This window comes from Ochotona princeps, chromosome 13 (genome assembly GCF_030435755.1).
Source record: "Ochotona princeps isolate mOchPri1 chromosome 13, mOchPri1.hap1, whole genome shotgun sequence".
Classification (NCBI taxonomy): domain Eukaryota; kingdom Metazoa; phylum Chordata; class Mammalia; order Lagomorpha; family Ochotonidae; genus Ochotona; species Ochotona princeps.
Window position 1 is genome coordinate 8,886,628 of NC_080844.1, and position 19,639 is coordinate 8,906,266.

Consider the following 19,639-nt stretch of genomic DNA (forward strand, 5'->3'; position numbering starts at 1 on the left):
GTTTCCTGCAGAGCATTGGTCAGGGCGCTTTTGCTGCTGGTTCCAATTCTGCTCCACTTTCTCATGGCTGTGCTGATGAGGGATGCTCAGGCAGCTCTTAGCCGTCCATCAAGCCTGCACTGCAATCAGCAGAGAAATCAGCTCTGTGGCCAAGAGGATATTGGAGGAAGAGGATTGTCGCAAAAACTTGCATGCTCCAGAGAGCTGCAGGAATGCTTTTTCGCAGCTGGCCCGTGGTAACTCCTGATTCCCTGCTGTGCACCCAACTATATGCATGCCCTTCGCATATAAAGGCCTTTTCTGGATTGTACACAGCAGCCTGGCTGAGTGGATGCCATCATTTTAGAACAAGAAAGTAAAAGAAAGAACTGGGGAAGGAACAACCCCCCTTGCTCATGGCCAGCTAAGGCTCAGGTGGTCCAGCCTGGCTCTGGAGTTCAACATTTGTCCCTGGTAACCAGGGTGTGAGTCCTGTGATGTTCTGGCTTACCCAGCCTTGATTAAGTCATGAGCTGATTTGGCTTTGATCTTATTATTTTTATGTTAGAAGCCTCCCAATAACCGTCATTTGAATGGTGCCCCAATTAGCAGGCCATTCACAGTGGATTGAAAATTGACTGCGATGGGGGCCTCTCCATTAGCGTCCCAGAGAGGCTTCCAGCCCTAATTACCCTGTTTGCAGAGCCTGGGTGCCAGTGGCTGATGCTACAGGTGGTGGCCTGAGTGGCAAGTCAGTCATGCCCAGCTCCCCCCACCCAGAGGGGCTGTCAGCCTTGGGAGCAGAGACATGATCTGAATGGAGATGTTGAGGTGATTGGGATGTCCTAGGGAAGGGTGGGAGACTGACGCCTTGGGCACAGGCCAGAGTGGGCACTTAGATGCATCTGCCTACCAAGTCGCAACTGTGCTGTGTATGGAATCTTATTTACAGTGTGATAATCCGAAGCACAGGAAGGAGCCGTATTCACCTGCATGTGGCTACCAACAGGAAGATGTGTCCACCTGCTCATGGCTCCTGACAGCAGGATCTCAAGCTAGGATGTGGGTCTGGGATCTTTGTATTCTTCCCCTTCCCCCTAGTTGGGGGGATGCCTTAGAAGTAATTTTTCCCCCCATATCTGTGGCAGTGTGTAGGGAATCTGGGTGGTGTCTCAGCCCAGCCCTGTTCGTCATCCACTGTTCCTTGTCCTTGTGGCCTCCTGTCTTGTTATACAAAGGATGGACACAGTGCTCCCAACCCCACTGGCTATCCTGAGACTCAGGCATATGCACACACACGGAGCCCTTGGTGGGGAATTTGGCACGGAGCAAATTCTCACACAATGGTTCCTTTTCCTGTGTGGCTTTCTACCTACTTGCTCTTGGAAGATTTTTTTTGCTTCCGTTAAAGGAATTATATGTTCATATCACACCATTTTGGCAAAGTAGAGAAAGGAGGAAAATTGCTTCTGGGGACTCTTTCTAAATGGCAGTCTGTTTTTTTTTTTTTAAAAAAAATAACCTGCAATAATTCCTTCTGTGTTTCTTCAATGTATGTTGGGTTGTATTTAATTGACATCAAATAATGCAGTTTTATATTATTTACATGTTCAGTCTTGTGACTAGCACTTTCTTATGTTATTGTAGCATCTTTGGGACAGTGCATGCCATCAGCAGGCGGGGCTCACTCGTAGCTATTGACCTGGTGAGAATATGTGTGTTGTGTGTTGTCTGGGTTTTTCTGATTCCAATGCTGTCTGTGTGTTGTGGATAGACGCCCAGAAAGGAATTGCTACAAGTGGGCATGGAACTTCCAAGCTCATGATGTCTGGGCATGAGTCTCTCGACTTTGTTCATTTCATTTTTTAAAAAATTACTTATTTTTATTTGAAAGGCATATTGTACACAGAGAGAAGAAAAAATAGAGGGAGGTGTTTTGTCTTCTGGTTCACTACCCAGATGGCAGCAACAGCCAGAACTGAGCTGATTCAATGCTACAAGCCAGAAGCTTCTTTGTCTAGTTTGTGCTTATTCAATATGCAGGTAACAAGCGTGTCGTGACCAAATCAGAATAATTGCCCTTTCTTTCTCCTTAAACTTTGATCATTCCTTTGTAGGGAGGAGCTTCAGTCCCTTCCCTTCTGATTCTTTTCAGAATGTGTGACGAATTGTTGTGAACCGTGCTTAGAACTTTAGAACATTAGAACGCACCCCTTTGCGCTGGCGCTGGGGTTTAACAGATTAAGCCACTGCCTCTGATGTTAGAATTCACACAGGCCCTGGTTCAAGTCCTGGCTGCTCCACTTCTGATCCAGCTCCCTTGTAATTTACCTGGGAGAGGGATGTCTTCCTAAGAGCCCTTCCAGCAGCTTGAAACAGTGGGAAGGGATACCCCACGTGGTTCCTAGCTGCCTCTCAAAGATGAGCCCCCAGCTGCATCTACCATGGAGAAGACTGCTGGCGCTCACTCTGCCACGTGCAACCCCCATTTGAGCCATCCCCTCTCATCAGCCCAAGCATCTTGCTGTGCTGTCATCATTCTGGGTTGTCTGGAACCAACATTTCAGCTGGGGCTCACTCCACAATTTCTGCAAAATGCACCAAGTGAGCTTCTTCTCCAGCTCTGTCTTTATCATCTTACTGGCCACCTGTGTTATCTGGGGGTAAACGTCTCCTTGACTTGCTTGCGTTCGTGATCTCTTGCATCCCACCAGCCATCACAGCTCACCCATGTATTCTCAGCCTGTGGCTGGGCTACTGAGATGCAGCAAAAACAACTGGGGGCCCAACAGAGCAGCTGTGTTGAGTGAGGCAGTTTGAACTGGATTTTTGTTTCTGTGTCTCTTCTGGTTTTGTTTTCCCTTATGTTCAAGGTTGTCTAGCTGGTGCTGTCTCCAACGGTGGTCAGTGAGGCTGGTGGCCTTGGCCTCGGTTGGGCTCTTTTTCCCTGGGAGAGTTGGCATTTCTCAGGCTGGGACACAGGATGGTGGCCTTTGCAGCATTCCCTTGAGCCTGACCCTCCCTCTGTTTCTTTCCCTCTGTCTGCTTCCAGCCTGTGACCTCATGACCCAGGGGATTTTGGCCCTAGTTACTTCCACCGGCTGTGCATCTGCCAATGCCCTGCAGTCGCTCACCGATGCCATGCACATCCCACACCTCTTTGTCCAGCGTAATCCCGGGGGATCGCCCCGTACTGCCTGCCACCTGAACCCCAGCCCTGACGGCGAAGCCTACACGTTGGCCTCCAGACCACCTGTCCGTCTCAATGACGTCATGCTCCGGCTTGTGACAGAGCTGCGCTGGCAGAAGTTTGTTATGTTCTACGACAGTGAGTACGGTGAGTAGTGCCGGGGTGGGAAGTGGGCACTTTTTTGAGGTATGGGTGTGGGCTCACCCAAGAGCTGAGCCCTGGACGAGTGGGGGTGTGGTCCATGCTGAGCGGGCCCAATGCTCAGCTTCATGAGTGGGGGAGGGGCCGAAGACAGGGATCTGTAGACAGGCATGAGGGTTGCCTGGCAACAGTGCCTTATCGTGACAGCTGAAGTTCGAGTCATCTTCGAGTTTTCAATAAAATATTAATAAGCAGCTGGCAGGGATCCGAAGGGCGGTGCTTGCAGGTGGTTGTGGAGGCCACCAGCCTGAACTCTCCCAGAGGCCTCCCTTGCAGAGGCAGCCCGCCTTTCTCAGTTCCTAACCTGCAGCCACCCTTGCCTGTCTTCCCATGTCAGGGTCTGTGGATGGGGCAAAGGTCAGGAGGGAGGGATGCCCTGAATAGCCTCGGCCAGACAAGGGTTGGTGGGCATGGTGCCTGGACATGGCTCCTCTGAAGAGCTCTCATGTGATGAAAAAAAAGTTGCTGGTTAGGAAAGCATGGTGTGTGCTTTGGAAAAAACGAGCTTGGGTTTTCTCCTGGTGGCTCTGTGTGTCACACACTGCTCCCTGAGATTGACTTAGGGTGGCTTCCGTGCTGCATGTGTGTTTTATGCAGCTTTGTTTTGAGATCCTGGAGAGTCATGTGGAGGTGTATCAGATCACACAGAGATTTGGGGTGTCGTTCTCCTAGACTCCCTGAGGCTGACATCTTACACAGCAGCGGTGTGTGACGCTGACCCCGTCTGCTGGCCTTGTCCCTGTCTCACCAGTTGCCAGGTACTTGAAGGTGTGGCTGCCCTCCCCTGGGGTCTCCAAGTCAGGCAGAGCACAGTTCCCTCCCAGGGATGCTGGAGACCCACCTTGCATAGCCACAGCCCACTCTTAGCCAGATGAGGGTCAGCTGCTCCACCATGCTGGGGGTAGGGGAGGAACCAGTGGATCTTTAAACATCACCTTCCCTACCCCACCTCTTGGTGAGATAGTTCCTTTGCCAGGAATGTAACTAAGAAAAGAAATCAGCATATGTTTGCATTTGCCTAAATATCTGGCTTCTCTAAGCCCAGGAGTGCTGTCTACAGCTTCTAAGCAAATACACCATTCCAAGCCATCCAAGAAGGAGCCGGAAGGGCAAGTAAACAGTCATTGTGCTAGGATGAAAATGGAGGTTCTGTGCAAGACCTGGACTCTCCTACCTCCATCCCATTGCCAGCCCTTGGGGACAAGTTGGGGACTTTGGAGCAGTGCCCACAGTCCCACAGGGCAGCCCCTGAGAACACTGAAGAGTGGGCCCTGTGGGAGTTGTGGGCACTGCAATGGCTGGGGTGCTGTGGAGCAGTGTGCACACCCATCCCATCTTGATTGCTCTGGACACTGCTGGTGCTCTTCTTCTCTGGCCCATGGACCCAGTCCTCCACAGGCTCTGGAAGAAGGCCTTGGGAGCCTCAGCCATCGAGAGGGCTGGTGATTGGCCCTGCGCAGTGTGCCCATTGTGTCTGGACCCTATGATTCCTGCAGTCTGAATGATGTCTGAAGGCACTTCCCCTGCCCCTGTGTTCTCTTCCTTTTGCACCCTTTATTCCCATGGAGCTCGAGAAGTAAGTCTTTCCTCCAGCAGAGTTGTTCCTGAACTCCATCCATTCCTTGGAGTGGGCAGCCACCTTCCTCCCTCTCCTGCTCCCAGCCTGTACTTAGCTTCTTCTCCTGAAACACTGAATGAGGTCTCTCATGGGGCAGTAATGTCTAGGAGAGCCCAGCCATGTAATTCACCTGCAGTGACCCCACTGCCCAACTGGGCTCAGCAGAAATAGCCATGTGAATGAACAAGTGCATAGGTATAGATGTAGAGTTTTCAGCATTTTTTTTTCACATGAGAAGGAGTTATGAGCAAAGAGACAAGGCCGTGGGAAACTTTGATCTTGGATTTGATGTGGGGAAGGGGTTTGGAAACAGAAGTTTCATTCTACATTTTCTTTCCTTCTCTCACCCATCAACCTGTATTTTTCTGTCCTTTGCTACTTGTGCTGAGGTTGTAGTCAGTTTTCACCAGACTTCCTCTTGTCCCCGTGGCTTTTCTCTGGTGGGCCAGCTGTGGCCAACAGATGGAGGTGACCTTGGCTGCTGCTCCGTTGGGAAAGGCTTCGAGACTGTGTGTGGGCTCAGGGATAGAAAGTGCTGTGATTGCTCTCTGAGGCTCCAGTGGTACAAGAGAGGAACATGGCACTGTTCTTGTCATGTGGTCTATTCCAATCCAGGGCCGTAGGCTTCAGGGCGCTGTCCAGGGTGCTGACCCATTGCCTTAAGGCTCTCTGGGAACCCTGAGGTCTCCTGCTGGATCTGGTGCAGGGACAGCTTCCCTTTGCCTGCTTTCAACTTTGCTCTCCTGAGCTGACAAATCCCTAAAATTTAAATCACCCTAACTCCTGCTGCTTGTCCTAGCTGCACAACTTGTGTGACTGATGTGGCACCTTCATTCTTTAGTGAGGGTATTGGCTGCTTGCTTCATGACTTGGCAGTCAGGGGCCTGATTGAGTGCCCTGGTTGGATTCACAGTGAGTGCACATCCAAGACCAGTGGCATCTTTGGAGCTCTTTGGGGTTCCTGCCCTACTCCACTTGCAACCAAATCCAGTTAAGGCACAGATTTGAAGAAAGCCAGTTTTATTCCTCCCAACGTCAAACAAAAGTGATTTAGGAAGTTAACTACTTTTTGGTACTGATGGGCAAGTATCTTTACATAATGTAAGGTATTATTTATACTACCTGGGTGTCTTCTAAGGTAGGATAATTGCTCAGTTTGACAAACAGGGTATTTTGACCTGAAGGTCCAGGCACTTCACCAAGGCACTTCTCCATGTGCTCTTTCGGTAACTGAGACTTGGAAGTCTCCAGGTCCACTCTCTTTCCAGCCTGGTCGATCACTTCACTGAACATCACAGGTAAGGTCTCTCCTTTGTGCATGAGGCCTGGTGCGTGTTCCTTTGCCCATCAGATTCCCTTTAAGACCAGGAATGGCCTTCCCAGGTGGAGGCCGAGAACTGGGCACCAAGTAAGGAACCAGAGATCGCTGCAAGAAGAGCTGTGGGCCCTGAGACAGGACCTGGCAGGGGAGCAAGAGAGGAGTTTGTATGTGTGCAGTTTACAAAACGTTAAGATGTGCCATTTGGTAAAATTCCATGGAAAGTACTTGTATGTTTGTTGTGACAGCTCAACGAAAAATAAAAGAGAAACTGACATTTGAGAGAGAGAAAATCTGTAACATTGAAATATCAAAAGTTTGGATGGAACAGAACGGGGAACTTTCTGACTTGCCACTCTGAATGCTGGGATGTTAATCAGTTGTGTGTTTTGGGGAGGGAGTGGATGGGGTGTCGGTAGCTGCAGCCACAGTTTCCCTTTAGTGAATACATTTGGATAAGGGTTGTAGTTAGCATGGGATAGTAGAAACAGTGACTCAACCATTTAACAAATATTCAAAGAGTCCCCACGTACACCACATATTTTACAAGGCATTTATTTTAGAAGAGACAGATGGGTGGAGTAACTTAACTAAAGTTGCACAGTGCTAGGATTAGAAGTCTGGGACAACAGGCCCGTTTCCTCTGTAGTAAGCTCCAGGGTACAGGATCCTTTCTTGGCCTCTGGGCCAGCTTGCCGGCCTCGGATGTGTTGAGATCTGGGATTCCACAGCAGGAAAACCCAGGGCTCGGTGTGAATGAGCATTGTCCATTTGTGTTGCTTTTAAAATAGTTTTCAAAAGCTCCAAAGTTCTATTGGGAATAACGTGTGTTTCCAGTTAAAGGATAGGAGTGGAATGAATGCTTGAGAACTCACCTCATCACTTTGTGTGCTTCCTGCTGCTCATGGAGTTTCCCTGTCCCAGGAACAGAAGCCTCCTGACTGTGTGCTAGCCGAGCCTTAATTTTTTCTGATAGTCTTATTACACAAGTATGAAGCTCAAAATAGACAGGAGGATATTTCAGAAAGTTTGTGGAGGGGTTGATGTTGGGTGCAGTGAATTAAGCTGCTACTTGCAATATTGACATCCATGTCAGAGTGTGCTGCTTCTGATCCAGCTCCCTGGAGGGGAAGTGAATGATGGCGTAAGTACTTGTGCCCTTGTATATGCAAGAGATACAAGTGCAGTTCTGGACTCCTTTTTTTTTTTTTTTGTCCTGACCCAAGCTTGGCTATTGCAGGCTTTGGGGAATGAACCAGCAGGTGGAAGATCTCTCTTTCTCTGTGTCATTCTGCCTTTCAAATAAGTAGAATAGATCTTTAAAACACTTTTTTTGGGGGGGAGGGAATTGAGTTAAAAGGTGAGCTTCTTTTAGTACCAAATCATTTTGTTTTTGAATTCATGTTCATAAAGTTGATGAAAATTGTGGATTATGAAAAATATGTATGGATTTAGAAATTGTTTTGCACCAGAATAAACTTTTTATTTTCAAAATTATTTACTTATTGATTTGCAAGGCTGAGTAACAGAGAAAGGTAGCGAGATCTTGCATTTGCTGTTTCGTTCCCCAAATGTCCTCCACAGCTGGGGCTGGAATGGGCCAGAGCTAGGAACCAGAAACTTCACCTGGATATCCTCCGTGGGTGGCAGGCATTCAGCTACCTCAGCTGTCTTCTGCTACCTCCCAGGCACACTAGCAGGAAACTGAACGGAAAGCATGGAGTAGCAGGACTTGAACTGATGCTCCCATATGGGAGTCAGTGACTTAATCCAGTGTGCCACACTGCTGGCCTCTAAATGTCCTTTTTAATTCCATTTCCCAAGAGCTGTCTGAAGTGACGTTGTGCTGTTCTATGGGTGCCATAGATATGGAGTAGCGTTCTTCCATATGTCTGTGGTTGCCCCTTTCCACTCAACCTTGGATATTTGAGATTCATCTCTTTGATGCAGATGAGTGAGTGAACTAACTATTTTCAGTGCTTTCATGGATGTTCTGACTTGTATATCTGTGTTGTTATTAGTAGACATTTTCGTTGTTTATGGGATTTTTGGAATTGCAAGTGATGCTGATAGAAACACCCTCTTATTTGTCTCTTGGCATCGGTGTTTATGTGGGTTTGTTTCTGCAGAGTGATCTCACCTGTGTGCATCACTGTTTGCACTGTAGGAGATCCTGCCAAGTCCATCAGTTTCACCAGCTCCTCATTTTGCCTTTACTTTTAAGTCTGTGGCACAAAAGACTCTGTTACTTGAATTTGAATTTGCATTTTCTCGATGATAGATGTGACTGATCATCTCATATCACTGCTGTTTTTTTTCTTCAGTGAAATGCCTGTTCATAGCTGTCTTTTTTTCCTCATGTGGTTGTCCACTTTCAAATGGAGCCTTTTCTGAACACGACAGATATCTTCTCTCTGTTAGCTGCTGGTCTTAACGAAGAGAAGTCTTTATTGTGTTGTCAAGATGTATTCTGTCTTTTTTATGGTGAGCTTTCTTGCTTGTCTCACTGACAAAGTCTTTTCCTACCAAAAAACATAAAGGTAATTTCCTGTTGGACTCCCACTCTGAGCACAGAGGCCAGATAGTGTGAACCTGACCAGGCACCTGTAGCTCTGTGTCTGTCCCCTGCTGTAAATCCACCTCTCCCTGGAGCTGTAGCCCAGTATCCCTCCTACTCCTGGGTACTGTTCCACTCTGCTGTGACCTTGGGTTGATCTTGTTCTTGAAGGCGTTTGTGGAAAGCTTACTCAATCAGCACAACCTATGGTAAGGTGATCAGGGAAAGGTCCCTGCAAGAGGTGACGTGTAAGTCCAGAAAGGACAAGCAGTTGGGTGGGAAGAGCTTGTTGGAAGGCGTGGGAACAACAGGGAGGAAGGGACTCCTGCTGAGTGATGGGTGGCAGCCGGGAGTGAGGCTGGAGCAGGCTACAGAGGCCTGTATGCTTAGTTCAGAGTCCCTGCTGTACCTTGCTTCCTTGGCTAGCACCCTTGGGTCCTCCTGCTCTTCACAACTGTCCAGAGTTCTGAGGACAGAAAGGAGCCAAATCTTCATGCCTGGAAGGCTCTGTCCTCCTCCATCTCCTGTCCCAAATCATTGGCTATCAAAGGGAGGAATCTAGAACATAGGCAGCACCTGTGATCTGACCAAGGCCCAACATCAGGCCCAGAGTCCATGCCAGAGGTGGGTCCTGCACATCTCAGGCCACCACTGGGAACCACTGGGGAGCTTCAGCTGCGCTGGCCCATGTATCCCTCACAGCATCCTTTGACCTGGTGGGTTTGTCTAGAACCTACTTTGAAAGGCTTAGAGGAGTGCAGGGCCTTGCTCTAGGTTGTATGGTTGCAGATGGCAGGAGTGGCTGGTTTTGATTCCCAAAGCTCTGGTATCCCTGCTCACAGCCTTGTGGCAAAGCCCTGGGGAAATGTTTTCAGTGTGTGAGATTTATTGTGGCAGTGTTGGTAATAGCATAAATTTGCAACAATGTAAAGTATCTCTCTTTGGCAAATTGGTTCATGTACTTTTAATGGAAGAATGTGGTTCTTTTAAAAATTGCAATTGTTTGGAAGGCAAGGGTGGGGGAAATAGCATGAGAGAGTTCCAGTCTGACTCATTCCTCAAATGACCACAGTACCTGGGCCTGGGGCTGGATCAAGCTGAGGCCAGGAGTCCAGAACTCAATCCATGCCTTCCACCCAGAAAACTCAATTACTTCAGCCATTACCCATTGACTCCAGAGTCTGTATTAGCAGGAAGCTGGGATTGGGAGCTAACTTGGGATTTGGGTTTTCTGATTTGAGATGTGAACATTCTAACCCATGTCTGAACTGCCAGACCAGATGTCTGGCCCTACAGGTCTTTAAGTACCTTGATAATCGTTGGCAAATGTGGGGTTGTTGGGTGACAAAATGATCATGGTGGCTAGAGTGTAGTTCCATGCAGATGTGAGCTTCATGAAGTCGTGGAAATGGGATTAAAAAATCAATTTATGTCTGTGCCAGAAAGTTTTAAAATCCATGCATTCAAGGGGCCTTCAAAAATTGATGAAAAATACCTTGTGTGAAAAGCTATGCATGGATTTCACAGTGTTTTGCACTGATATTAGCTGGTCTTTTCATTCCTTCTTTCATAAGCTTTTTTGAAGTACTCTCATGAACGAGTCTGAGTCATTGCATTAGGTCTGTGTAGGGAAATACTGAAGTAGGCAGGGAAGCAATGGCTTGGGATGAGAGAGGAGATATCACAGCATAATTTCCTTATTTTTGATACCTCTTGAGGTTTGTATCACCTGTAGAAAGTACATACGTCAGTGAACAATCTGAGTATGAGCTGCTCCCACCTTGACTGCCTCCTGGGCTTTTTCCTGAGTTCCAACATCCTCATCTCTATAGCCAGCCTGGTCCTTTTGGAGCCCTGGCATGAAGCACTCTGCATTAGGCCTGGCACACGGTAGTGATCTGCACAAGAGGTGGAGAATATCTGCTCATAGGGTCATAGAAGACCCAGGAGGGGGCTGGTGCTGTGGTGTATGGGGTAAAGCCTCCACCTGTGATGTGAGAATTCCATATGGGCACTGGTTCAAGCTCCAGCTGTCCCATTTCTGCTCCAGCTCTCTCTTATGGCCTGGAAAGGCAACAGAGGATAGCACAAGTGTGTGGGTCCCTGCACCCATGTGGGAGACCTGGAGGAAGCTTGTGGCTTCTGGCTTTGGCCTGGCTATTTGGAGAGTGAACCAACTGGTGGAAGATTTCTCTCTGTCTCTCTCTCTCTGTCTCTGTCTGTCTGTCTGTCTCTCTCTGATTCTGCTTTTCAAGTAAATAAGAATCAATCATTTTTTTTTAATTATTATTTTTACTTCATTAATTACATTGTATTATGTGACACAGTTACATAGGTACTTGGGTTCTCCCCACCCCTCCCCAAACAAGAATCAATCTTAATAAAAAGATCCAAGAAACCATTTGGTTTGGTCTTGCCAAGGCAACCATAGGAAGACTTGAAATTCAAATGTGTGTTTAGTAAGCTAAGTTTTATGTTAGCAATTTTGTGTAGCCTGCAAATAATGGTGCTGTAAATCCATAGATATGACACTTTTCAGAAAAAGAAGGTTCCTCACCCCTTGAATAACCATCATAAACTCTGTGTGTGTGTGTGTGTGTGTGTGTGTGATGGGTGTGGCTGGGAGGCACAAGAGTTGGTGGGGAGAATGCACAGTACTCAGTGAGTGCTGGAGCAAGATTCAGGTGTTGGCCTCTTCACACTGGCTGAGGTTATCTGTTGGATTTTGCAGACTGGGGCACGGGGCTCTGGAGCAGCCTTGTTGGGTTGAGTCCCAGCCCTTGCCTCTGTAGCTGTCACTCCACCATTCTATGCAACTACCTCTTCGCTTATGAAATTGGGATAAAATGATCACTCTGGCAGTGATGTGACCTGTGTGTGGATTAAATGATTAATTTGTATAAAGGGCTTATCTCAAAGCTTGCATATGCTAAGTGCTCTGTAAGTGTTCTTACTCAGGAATGCCGATGGTAGCCTGGTGGTAGCCAAGATGTTGCTGTCTCCTCGGCCGCCGTCAAGTCCAGGTCTCCTGAATGGGGCCTGATGAGTCCTAAGGGGGCTGGTGAATCTTATCCTGACTTTGCTGAAACCCAGAAAATGACCACATCTTTCTTGCTTGTATTCTTGGTACTTGGAGAGAGAGAGAGAGAGAAAAAGAGGGAGAGAGGGAGGGAGAGAGAGAGAGAGAGAGAGGGAGGAAGAGGGAGAGAGGGAGGCAGCACAGTTGGTGGGGGTGTCTCCTATGGGTGTCCAATCTGCAGACTGCGGCCAGTGGTCTGTAGTGTGGTCTCAGTGGATGACCATGTGTGGCTCAGTCTTTTTCCCATAGCCAATCTCTGTCAGGAGTTGGACCTATACCACACAGTCTTCTTGGAGTAAGACCCCTTGGAAGGAAAATTATGAAGACAAATGCAATTTCATCTCTGTTCTTGCCAGCAACGTCTCCTTTCCAGCCACTGGCAGAGCAGGCCAGAGAATTGAACGGGAACAGCAAGCTATCTCATTAATAACACGCCGCGGGTCATTATGGCATTAGTTTAAATGGAAGTAATAAATACTTTCTTTCCCAGACGAAATGAGTAAGTGAGCATAATTGCTAGGAAACCTACCAAAGAAGTTCAGCTCTAACTTTCCCTAGATGAGTGTTTGGGCTTCTGTTCTTTGCTATAATGACAAAGCAGCCGTGCATGGGGGGTGGGGGGGATGTTAATTGATGCATTCACAAGAAGATTCAAGTTCTTTAACTCTGAGGTTTCCTTTACCTTCTCTGTTAGATTCCTGAGTGCATCTTGGGATTCGAGTAGATGCCACACAGAGAAGGGCTGGACTTGGATTCACTCCTGTGTGTGTCCTATGGTGCAGCTGGACCCTGCAGGTGCTGTGGGAGCAAGAATGTGGCCAGATCTTTCCCGTTTTCCTGCAGTGCCCCTGGGAGTGTCCTTGCAGGACAGATGTAGGCTCATGATGGGACCCTGCTCCATCCCCAGTCCTCCTTGACCCCACATATGAGAGAGAACAGGTAAGGGTTGGATTGTCAAACACCAATGACATGGGACCCTAACCATTTCAAAGATTCATAGGTCTGAATGGGACTGGTCTCCTGCTCTGGGTGTTAGTAAAATTGCGATTATGTCCTCTTTGTGGAATGTTCTTTTGCCTTCCCACCTTTTTCTAATAGGGATCAACAATGACAAGAAACTTACTTTATATATTGAGATTTAATTGGCATGCAATAAAATGTACCCGTTATCTTGCATTGTCTTGATGGTTTTGACAAACATAGCCATCAGTGTGTCTTCCGCCTTAATTAAGATATGTAACATTGCCCAATAAAGAACTGTCTTGGCTTTCAGGAAGATTATTTATTTGAGAGTTAGCAGAGGCACAGCTAGCGTGTGACCCAGAGGGTTGAGCTGAAGCCTGCCATGTTCGAGTCCTGCGTGAGCTCTTGTTTGAGCCCACCATTGGAGAGACCTGGATGGAGTTCTTGGCTGCTGGTTTTTGGCCTGGCCCCGCCTTTTAGAGAATAAAGCATGTGGACAATCCCTTTCCCTCTCCTTTCTTGTCTTTGTAACTCTACCTTTCAAATAGATAAATGCATCTTGAAAAAAGGGACAGGAGCCAGTGTTGTGGCCTCGTAGGTTAGGCTACAGCCTGTAATTCCAAACAGTCTAGTCCTGGCTGCTCCACTTCTTCTTTTCTTTTTTAAGATTTATTTTATTTTTATTGCAAAGTCAGATATACAAAGAGGAGGAAAGACAGAGAGGAAGATCTTCTGTCCATTGATTCACTCCCTAAGTGGCTGCAATAGCTGGAGATGTACTGATCCAAAGTCAGGAGCCAGGAGCTTCTTTCAGGTCTCCCATACAGGTGCAGGATCCCAAGACTTTGGGCCATTCTTTCCTAGACCACAAGTGGGGAGCTGGCTGGGAAGTGGGGCTGCCAGGATTAGAACCATCACCCATATGGGATCCCAGCGTGTGCAAGGCGAGGACTTCAGCCACCAGGCCACCGTGCCGGGCCCCTGGCTGCTCCACTTCTGATATGGATCCCTGCTAAAGGACCTGGGAAAGCAGTGGAGGATGGTCCAAGTGCTTGGACCCCTGTGTCCTCATGGGAAGAGTTCTGGCTTCTGGCTTGAGCCTGTTTTTAACTTGGTTGCGGTACCATCTGGGGGAGTGAAACAGTGGATGGAAGATCTCTCCCTTTGTAACTCTGCCTTTCAAATGAATGCATAAATCTTAAAAAACGGAAGAGAGAGAGAGAGAGGGAAGCAGGGAAATGTACACACACACACACACACACACACACACACACACGGAGAAACTGACTCCCATCTGGGACATGGGTGTCTAAACTGGCTACCTAATCACAGGGTTAAATGTCTGCCCCTGTCTTCCTTTCTTTCCAATCATCAGTTGCTCTAGCCTACTTTGTCCCTGGCTGTGAGGCCCCAGAGCCTCAGGGCAGTGACAACATGCCTGGGCCAGGGGAGAGCCATCCTGAAGCTGCTTCTACTGCGGCAAGGCTTCAGGGACCTGCAGTGCCAGCTCTCTGCCCATAGTGGGAGTCAGTGGGCGTCAGAGCACTGTGTTGGGTGGGAGGCTGGGAGACACGTGGGCAGCCACTGCAGGCAAGAGTTGGGAGCCTTCTCCAGTTGGGATGACAGCTCGCTCACTGTTCACTGGCCAAGATGGTGCCCTGCCCTTGCCCAGCTGCACCCAGCACCATCTGGAACGTGGCAGTGGTGTGGTTATGAGCACAGGCGTTGGTGCACAGGCCCTTTTGCTCTGAGATGAGCACCACAGCTTCCCCTTCCTGGTTTGCTGGCAGGGTCTGACACTTAGCACAGCAGGTCAGGGAGTTTCATCCTGACAGTGCTTTCTCTTAGCCTGCTGCCAGAGGATCTCTGCTGAAGACAACTGTTTGGAGGCCCAGGAAGTGAATGGCCCTTGTCCGTTGCCCAGCCTGACATGTCCAGGTGTGGGCTGTGGCAGCAGCATTTGGGAGCCTTGGAGGATCGTGCTTGACCCGTGCCCAGGGTCTCCTCAACAGCTTTGCCTTGGAGATTTTGGGAGATAGGGAGTGCTGGGAGCACCTTCTGATGTTCCCCTGGGAAACCAGAGGTCTGCTATGGCCACCAGAGCTTCTGCACTCTCCAAGAAGAGTAGCAGTCCCCACGCTTGCTGTGTGCCTCTGCACCTGCCTGCTGCTGTCACCTCCTCTCCCTGTCTCCACCTCATTTGCTCCTGGCTGCTCTGTGTGCATTCTAGGTACAGTCCTGCCTTTGCAACTTTGCATGTGCTGTTCCCTTTGCTTGAGATGCTGTTCCTGCATCTCAGTCTGCAGGATGTGTCCTGCTTGGCTCATGAGGCCTTCTGTCACCAACTCCTTCAAAAATGGGACTCCACCTCCTCTTAGCTCGTTTTCTCCCCCCACCTTTCTGCCTTATCTCCTTCCATTGACTATGTTCCTAATTATTCAGCTCTTTTGAAAAAGATTTACTTATTTGAAAAGCTAAGTAACAGAGCGAGATAGGGGTGGAGGAAGAGATCTTTCCTTTCATTTCCCAAATGGTCACAATAGCCTGGGCTGGACCAGGTCAGAGCCAGGAGGCAGGAGCTCCATCCAGGTCTCCCAGTTTGGGTGCAGTGGTGGGAGACGAAGCACCTGAATCCTCTTGTTTGACCAGGCATGTGAGCAAGAAGTTACATCAGAGGTGGAGCAGCCTGGATTGACACTGGTGCTCCAATATGGGATGCCTTCATAGCAGGTGGCGGCTTAGGTCCAAAATTATTTTGTATTCTCATGAAATGCAGATGTTCTTGTTGGAAGCAATGAAAACAATTAAGGTGATAAGGATGGATGCCCCCTCCCCAGGAGTCCCCACTCTTCCTTCTCTCCCCTTCTCCCTGCCCAGCTGGGTGTGCCACCTAAAGCGCTAGCCTGTGGCTTCTGTTTACTTTGATTTTCACACAGGTAGGACTGCATTCTATGTGCTGGTTTGTGATGGGATTTGTCTTGGGGTGGGTGGGCTTTGGAGTTTCAGCAGCCCTGCGCTGGCTCACTTGATTCTGCCCAGTCCCTTACCAGATGTGCTACCTTACATGGGGATGTACGCTTCCAGAGTTATTTGATTTCTGGCTTCTCTGTAGGTTCAGGGCTGTGTTACACACTCTGGAGTGTGTGTGTGTGTGTGTGTGTGTGTGTGTATACCCAGATCTGAGCGCCCTGTAGGATTGGCTGCCAGAACGTTGAGTGGATTTCAGGGATGCTGTGCTTCTAGCAAGATGGCCGAGAGATGCCAGCTACCGACAGACGGCAGCAGGGGAACAGATCCTGTTGTGGTCCCTGCTCCCCCACCCCCTCCTCCTTTCCCGGTGACTGGGAGGAAGAGAAATTCTTGGTGCCGTGTTGCTGAGAAAAAAGTGTGATTAGGCAGGAAGTCGGGCCGACATCCAAGAGAAGAAAGCCAGACAAGACATGGTGAGGGGCCCTCCAGGGCTGGCTGCAGCTCTTTGAGAAACGGCTTGGGGAACTGAGGCTCCTGCGGCACACTCCATGTATGAGCAGGTGGTGGGGTGGGGATGGGGCTAGGGAGGTGGCCCTGTGCCTCATCTCGTCTCGAGGGACCTGGCCTCCAGTGTAGGAGCTTGGAAGCTGATGTGAGTTTAGACAATGGCTGGCTGACTTGGAAGCAGCAGCTTTTGGACTTGACTGGCAAGGGGAAAGGTGAGCCTGGGTAGGAACTGGCCAGGGGGAGAGGTGAGTTGGGGGCAGCTGGAAAGGGGAGTAGTATTCATGTCACTGAAGGACTTTTTGGAACTTTGCAACTGTTAAAACTGGTCTGAGCTGGAACTGGCTATCTGGAGCTCCTTAGGAACCCCAGGAGGCGCTGTGGAGGAGGGGTCCTTAGCTCTGTCTTCCCCCTCACCCCAGCAGGGATATTTGAATGAGCTGTCATTCTGCATGTGGGGAGCTCATCTCCCCACTGCTAGGTGCTGCAAGCAGGTGGGTGGAGCTTCACTTCCAGATTCTGCAGAGTGATGTATGCTGCCTAGAGCCCCCCAAAGGATGGGGGCAAGCTGCATCCCATGCAGCTACTTTGTGCCAGCACATCTCACTCCTCAGGTGGCTCAGAGGGTTGCTGGGAGCTGGATGGGTGGGCTACAGGCACTGTCAGGGGGGCCTGAATCAATTTTGGATTCTTAAGATTTAATTTTGTTTACTTGAAGGGAGGGAGAGAGAGAGAGATAGAGAGAGAGAGAAAGAGAGAGAGAGAGAGAGAGAGAGAGAGAGAGAGAGAGAGAGAGAGAGATTGGAGCCAGGCTGAAGCCAGGAGCTGCTGCAACAGCATCCAGGCTCCCCACATGGGTGTCAGGGGGCTTGAGAACATGGGTCACCTTCAGCTGCTTTCTCAAGGGCAACAGCAGGGAGCTGGTTTGGAAGCAGAGCATTCGGGACTCAAACTACAACTCTAGTATGGATGCTGCCATCATAAGCAGTGGCTTAGACTGTTGCACAATGCCAGCCCCAAGGGTAGTGTCTACATTTTGTCCACTTTGCTTTCGGAGGGTGCTGGAAGAGAGGTGTGTGGGTGTGTGCTAGGTGCCCCAGGCTGGCATGTGCTGTGCATAGGATGTTATGGTTCCTGGAAGACATTCATTCAATTTTTACTCTGTTACTGAAGCTGCTTTTCTAACTCACTACCCTGCTTGCAGCCTTGGAGGCTCTTTCTCCCCTTGGGAATCGAGATGGGATCCCCCGACTCTGTTCGTGGCCCTCTGTGGTCTGCCTTTCCTCTCCCTCTCCTGCCCCTCTCGCCTTGTTCTTTGAGACCTGTTTCGTAGCTGTGCAGGATGTACCAGCTGGGTCCAGGCAGGCCTCCAGGCAGGTCAGTGGAGAGGGATTAACATGCAGGACTCTACAGGTGTCGGTGGGAGGTGAGACCAGAGGAGTGGAAGCCGCCCAGACTAACAAGTAGGGGTAGCTGTGGAGACCCCAGGGCTGGAGGGAGAAATGGAAGAAGTGCTTGACGAACCAGGACTGCCTGGTCGGGATTGGGACTGCCCGTAAGGGCTGTACCCGAGGCAACGTGACAGGGAGTCTGAAGGAGACTGAGCCATGACCAGAGACACCTGAGGTAGAGAGTGAACTACCCGGCTTGTCCCCTCCCTGGGGTCCTGGTCTCTTGACACTGCCAGTCATTGGTTAGAGACTCCTAGAAAGTCAGAGCCAGAAAGAGGTGTATCTCTGTGTGCTCACGTGTGTACACACATGTGTATATATGTATACATGTGCGTATATATGTGCAGCTGTGTGTCTGTAATGAACACATGCATGTATAGGTATATGTGTATATATGTATGTATGTATGTGTGTATAGATGCATACTTTTGTGTGTGTGTGTGTGTGAGTGGCTGCAATTCCCAGGACAGAATGAGGAGAACAGAGGACAGCTCTGAGTGTGTACTGGCTGCTACCATTCCTGGCTGTGTCCTACCCCCTCCTTAACTGGGTCTCTTACCTTCACCAGCCCCTTCCTCAGTCATCAAGACTGAGTGTCCCCATCTTGGAAGGCTGCCCATTGCCCCTCTGCCAAACGGAATGTCCCTCCTCTATTCTCTACAGCCCTCCGTGCATCTTGCACCAGGTTGCTGGGCTGTCATCATGGACAGCCTTTTCTTCTTCCAGGCAGGTGGCTCCTCTGGGGTGGAAACCCTGCTTCATATGACTTTGAATTCTTGGCACTAAACACTGGGCTTTCTCCAGAATGGTACTGAATAGGTGCTTGTTGTGTGATTCAGCCAATGGGTGACAGATGACAGAAATAAGATGCCTGCTGACATGGGGCTTGCTGTCACACACCTTAATGCGTGTGTGCACACATGCACTCACATCCAGCTACACACACACCCCAACACTGCTCTTTTCAGGTGCCTGCAGCAATTAAAGTCAGAAGCGCAGATGAATGTCGTCTGTGGCCAGCTATGAATCTTGTTAACAGTCACCGGGAAAGATCAATAAATTTGCCTGCTTCCTTCTAAGTCGGCCCCAGGTATCACTCAGAGGGCCTAGGGCGGCTCAAGGTGAAACTCTGCCTGCAGTTGTCTCTAGCTTGGCCTGGGCAGGCGGCGGGATGGGAGGAGGGGATCCTGTGGAGCCCCCAGTATCCTACAAAACCACAGGAGAGGGTTGGGCCTGTCAGGGCACCTGTGCCACTGTGGTCAGAGGCCCTGGAGATCTGAAGCCTCGCCGTGGCCATGGGGTGGCTGCCCTGCCACTCTGTGGCACTTGCACAAAGTCTGCATGAGCACTTCAAGCCTTCATGGCCCCCACAGCTGTTTGGGACCCTTCAGTTTGAGAACAAGGACCTGTGACATAGCCTGGGCCACCCCTGCCCAACTCTACATGTGGAGGCAGCATTTCAGTGGCTGGGAAGCTACCATGGTGGAGATGTTCGCACCTGAAAATCAGAAAGCACCATACGTTAGGACCTGGTGCTCGACCGGCTGCGGTGCAGCCCAAGCTGTACACTTTGTCCCTTGTGCCACTCTGAGTTTGTGCGCGTGGGCAGGACTCATCCATGCTGAGGGTGGGCTTTGCCAGGGGCCACACAGAATGGGAAAGACAGGGAAGAAGCTCTGCTGTCACCCACCGATGGGCTTTGAAGGACCCTGAGACTCATGGCCTCTCCATCACTCAGGGTGGGGGGAGAGGGGCCGTCTCTGTTCATGTGCCTTGGGCAGCAGCTGCCAAGTATAAGTTTCTTAGTAG

General features: G+C 49.6%; 1 protein-coding gene across 1 annotated transcript in view; it reads left to right on the forward strand.

Annotated features, from left to right (window-relative positions):
* GRID1 (glutamate ionotropic receptor delta type subunit 1) overlaps positions 1-19,639 on the forward strand; it is a 651,231-nt gene that overhangs the window by 120,404 nt on the left and 511,188 nt on the right. Inside the window, exon 3 of the mRNA XM_058671771.1 lies at positions 3,032-3,316. Within this exon, the coding sequence (XP_058527754.1) occupies positions 3,032-3,316 (285 nt within the window). The remainder of the gene's footprint in view (positions 1-3,031; positions 3,317-19,639) is intronic.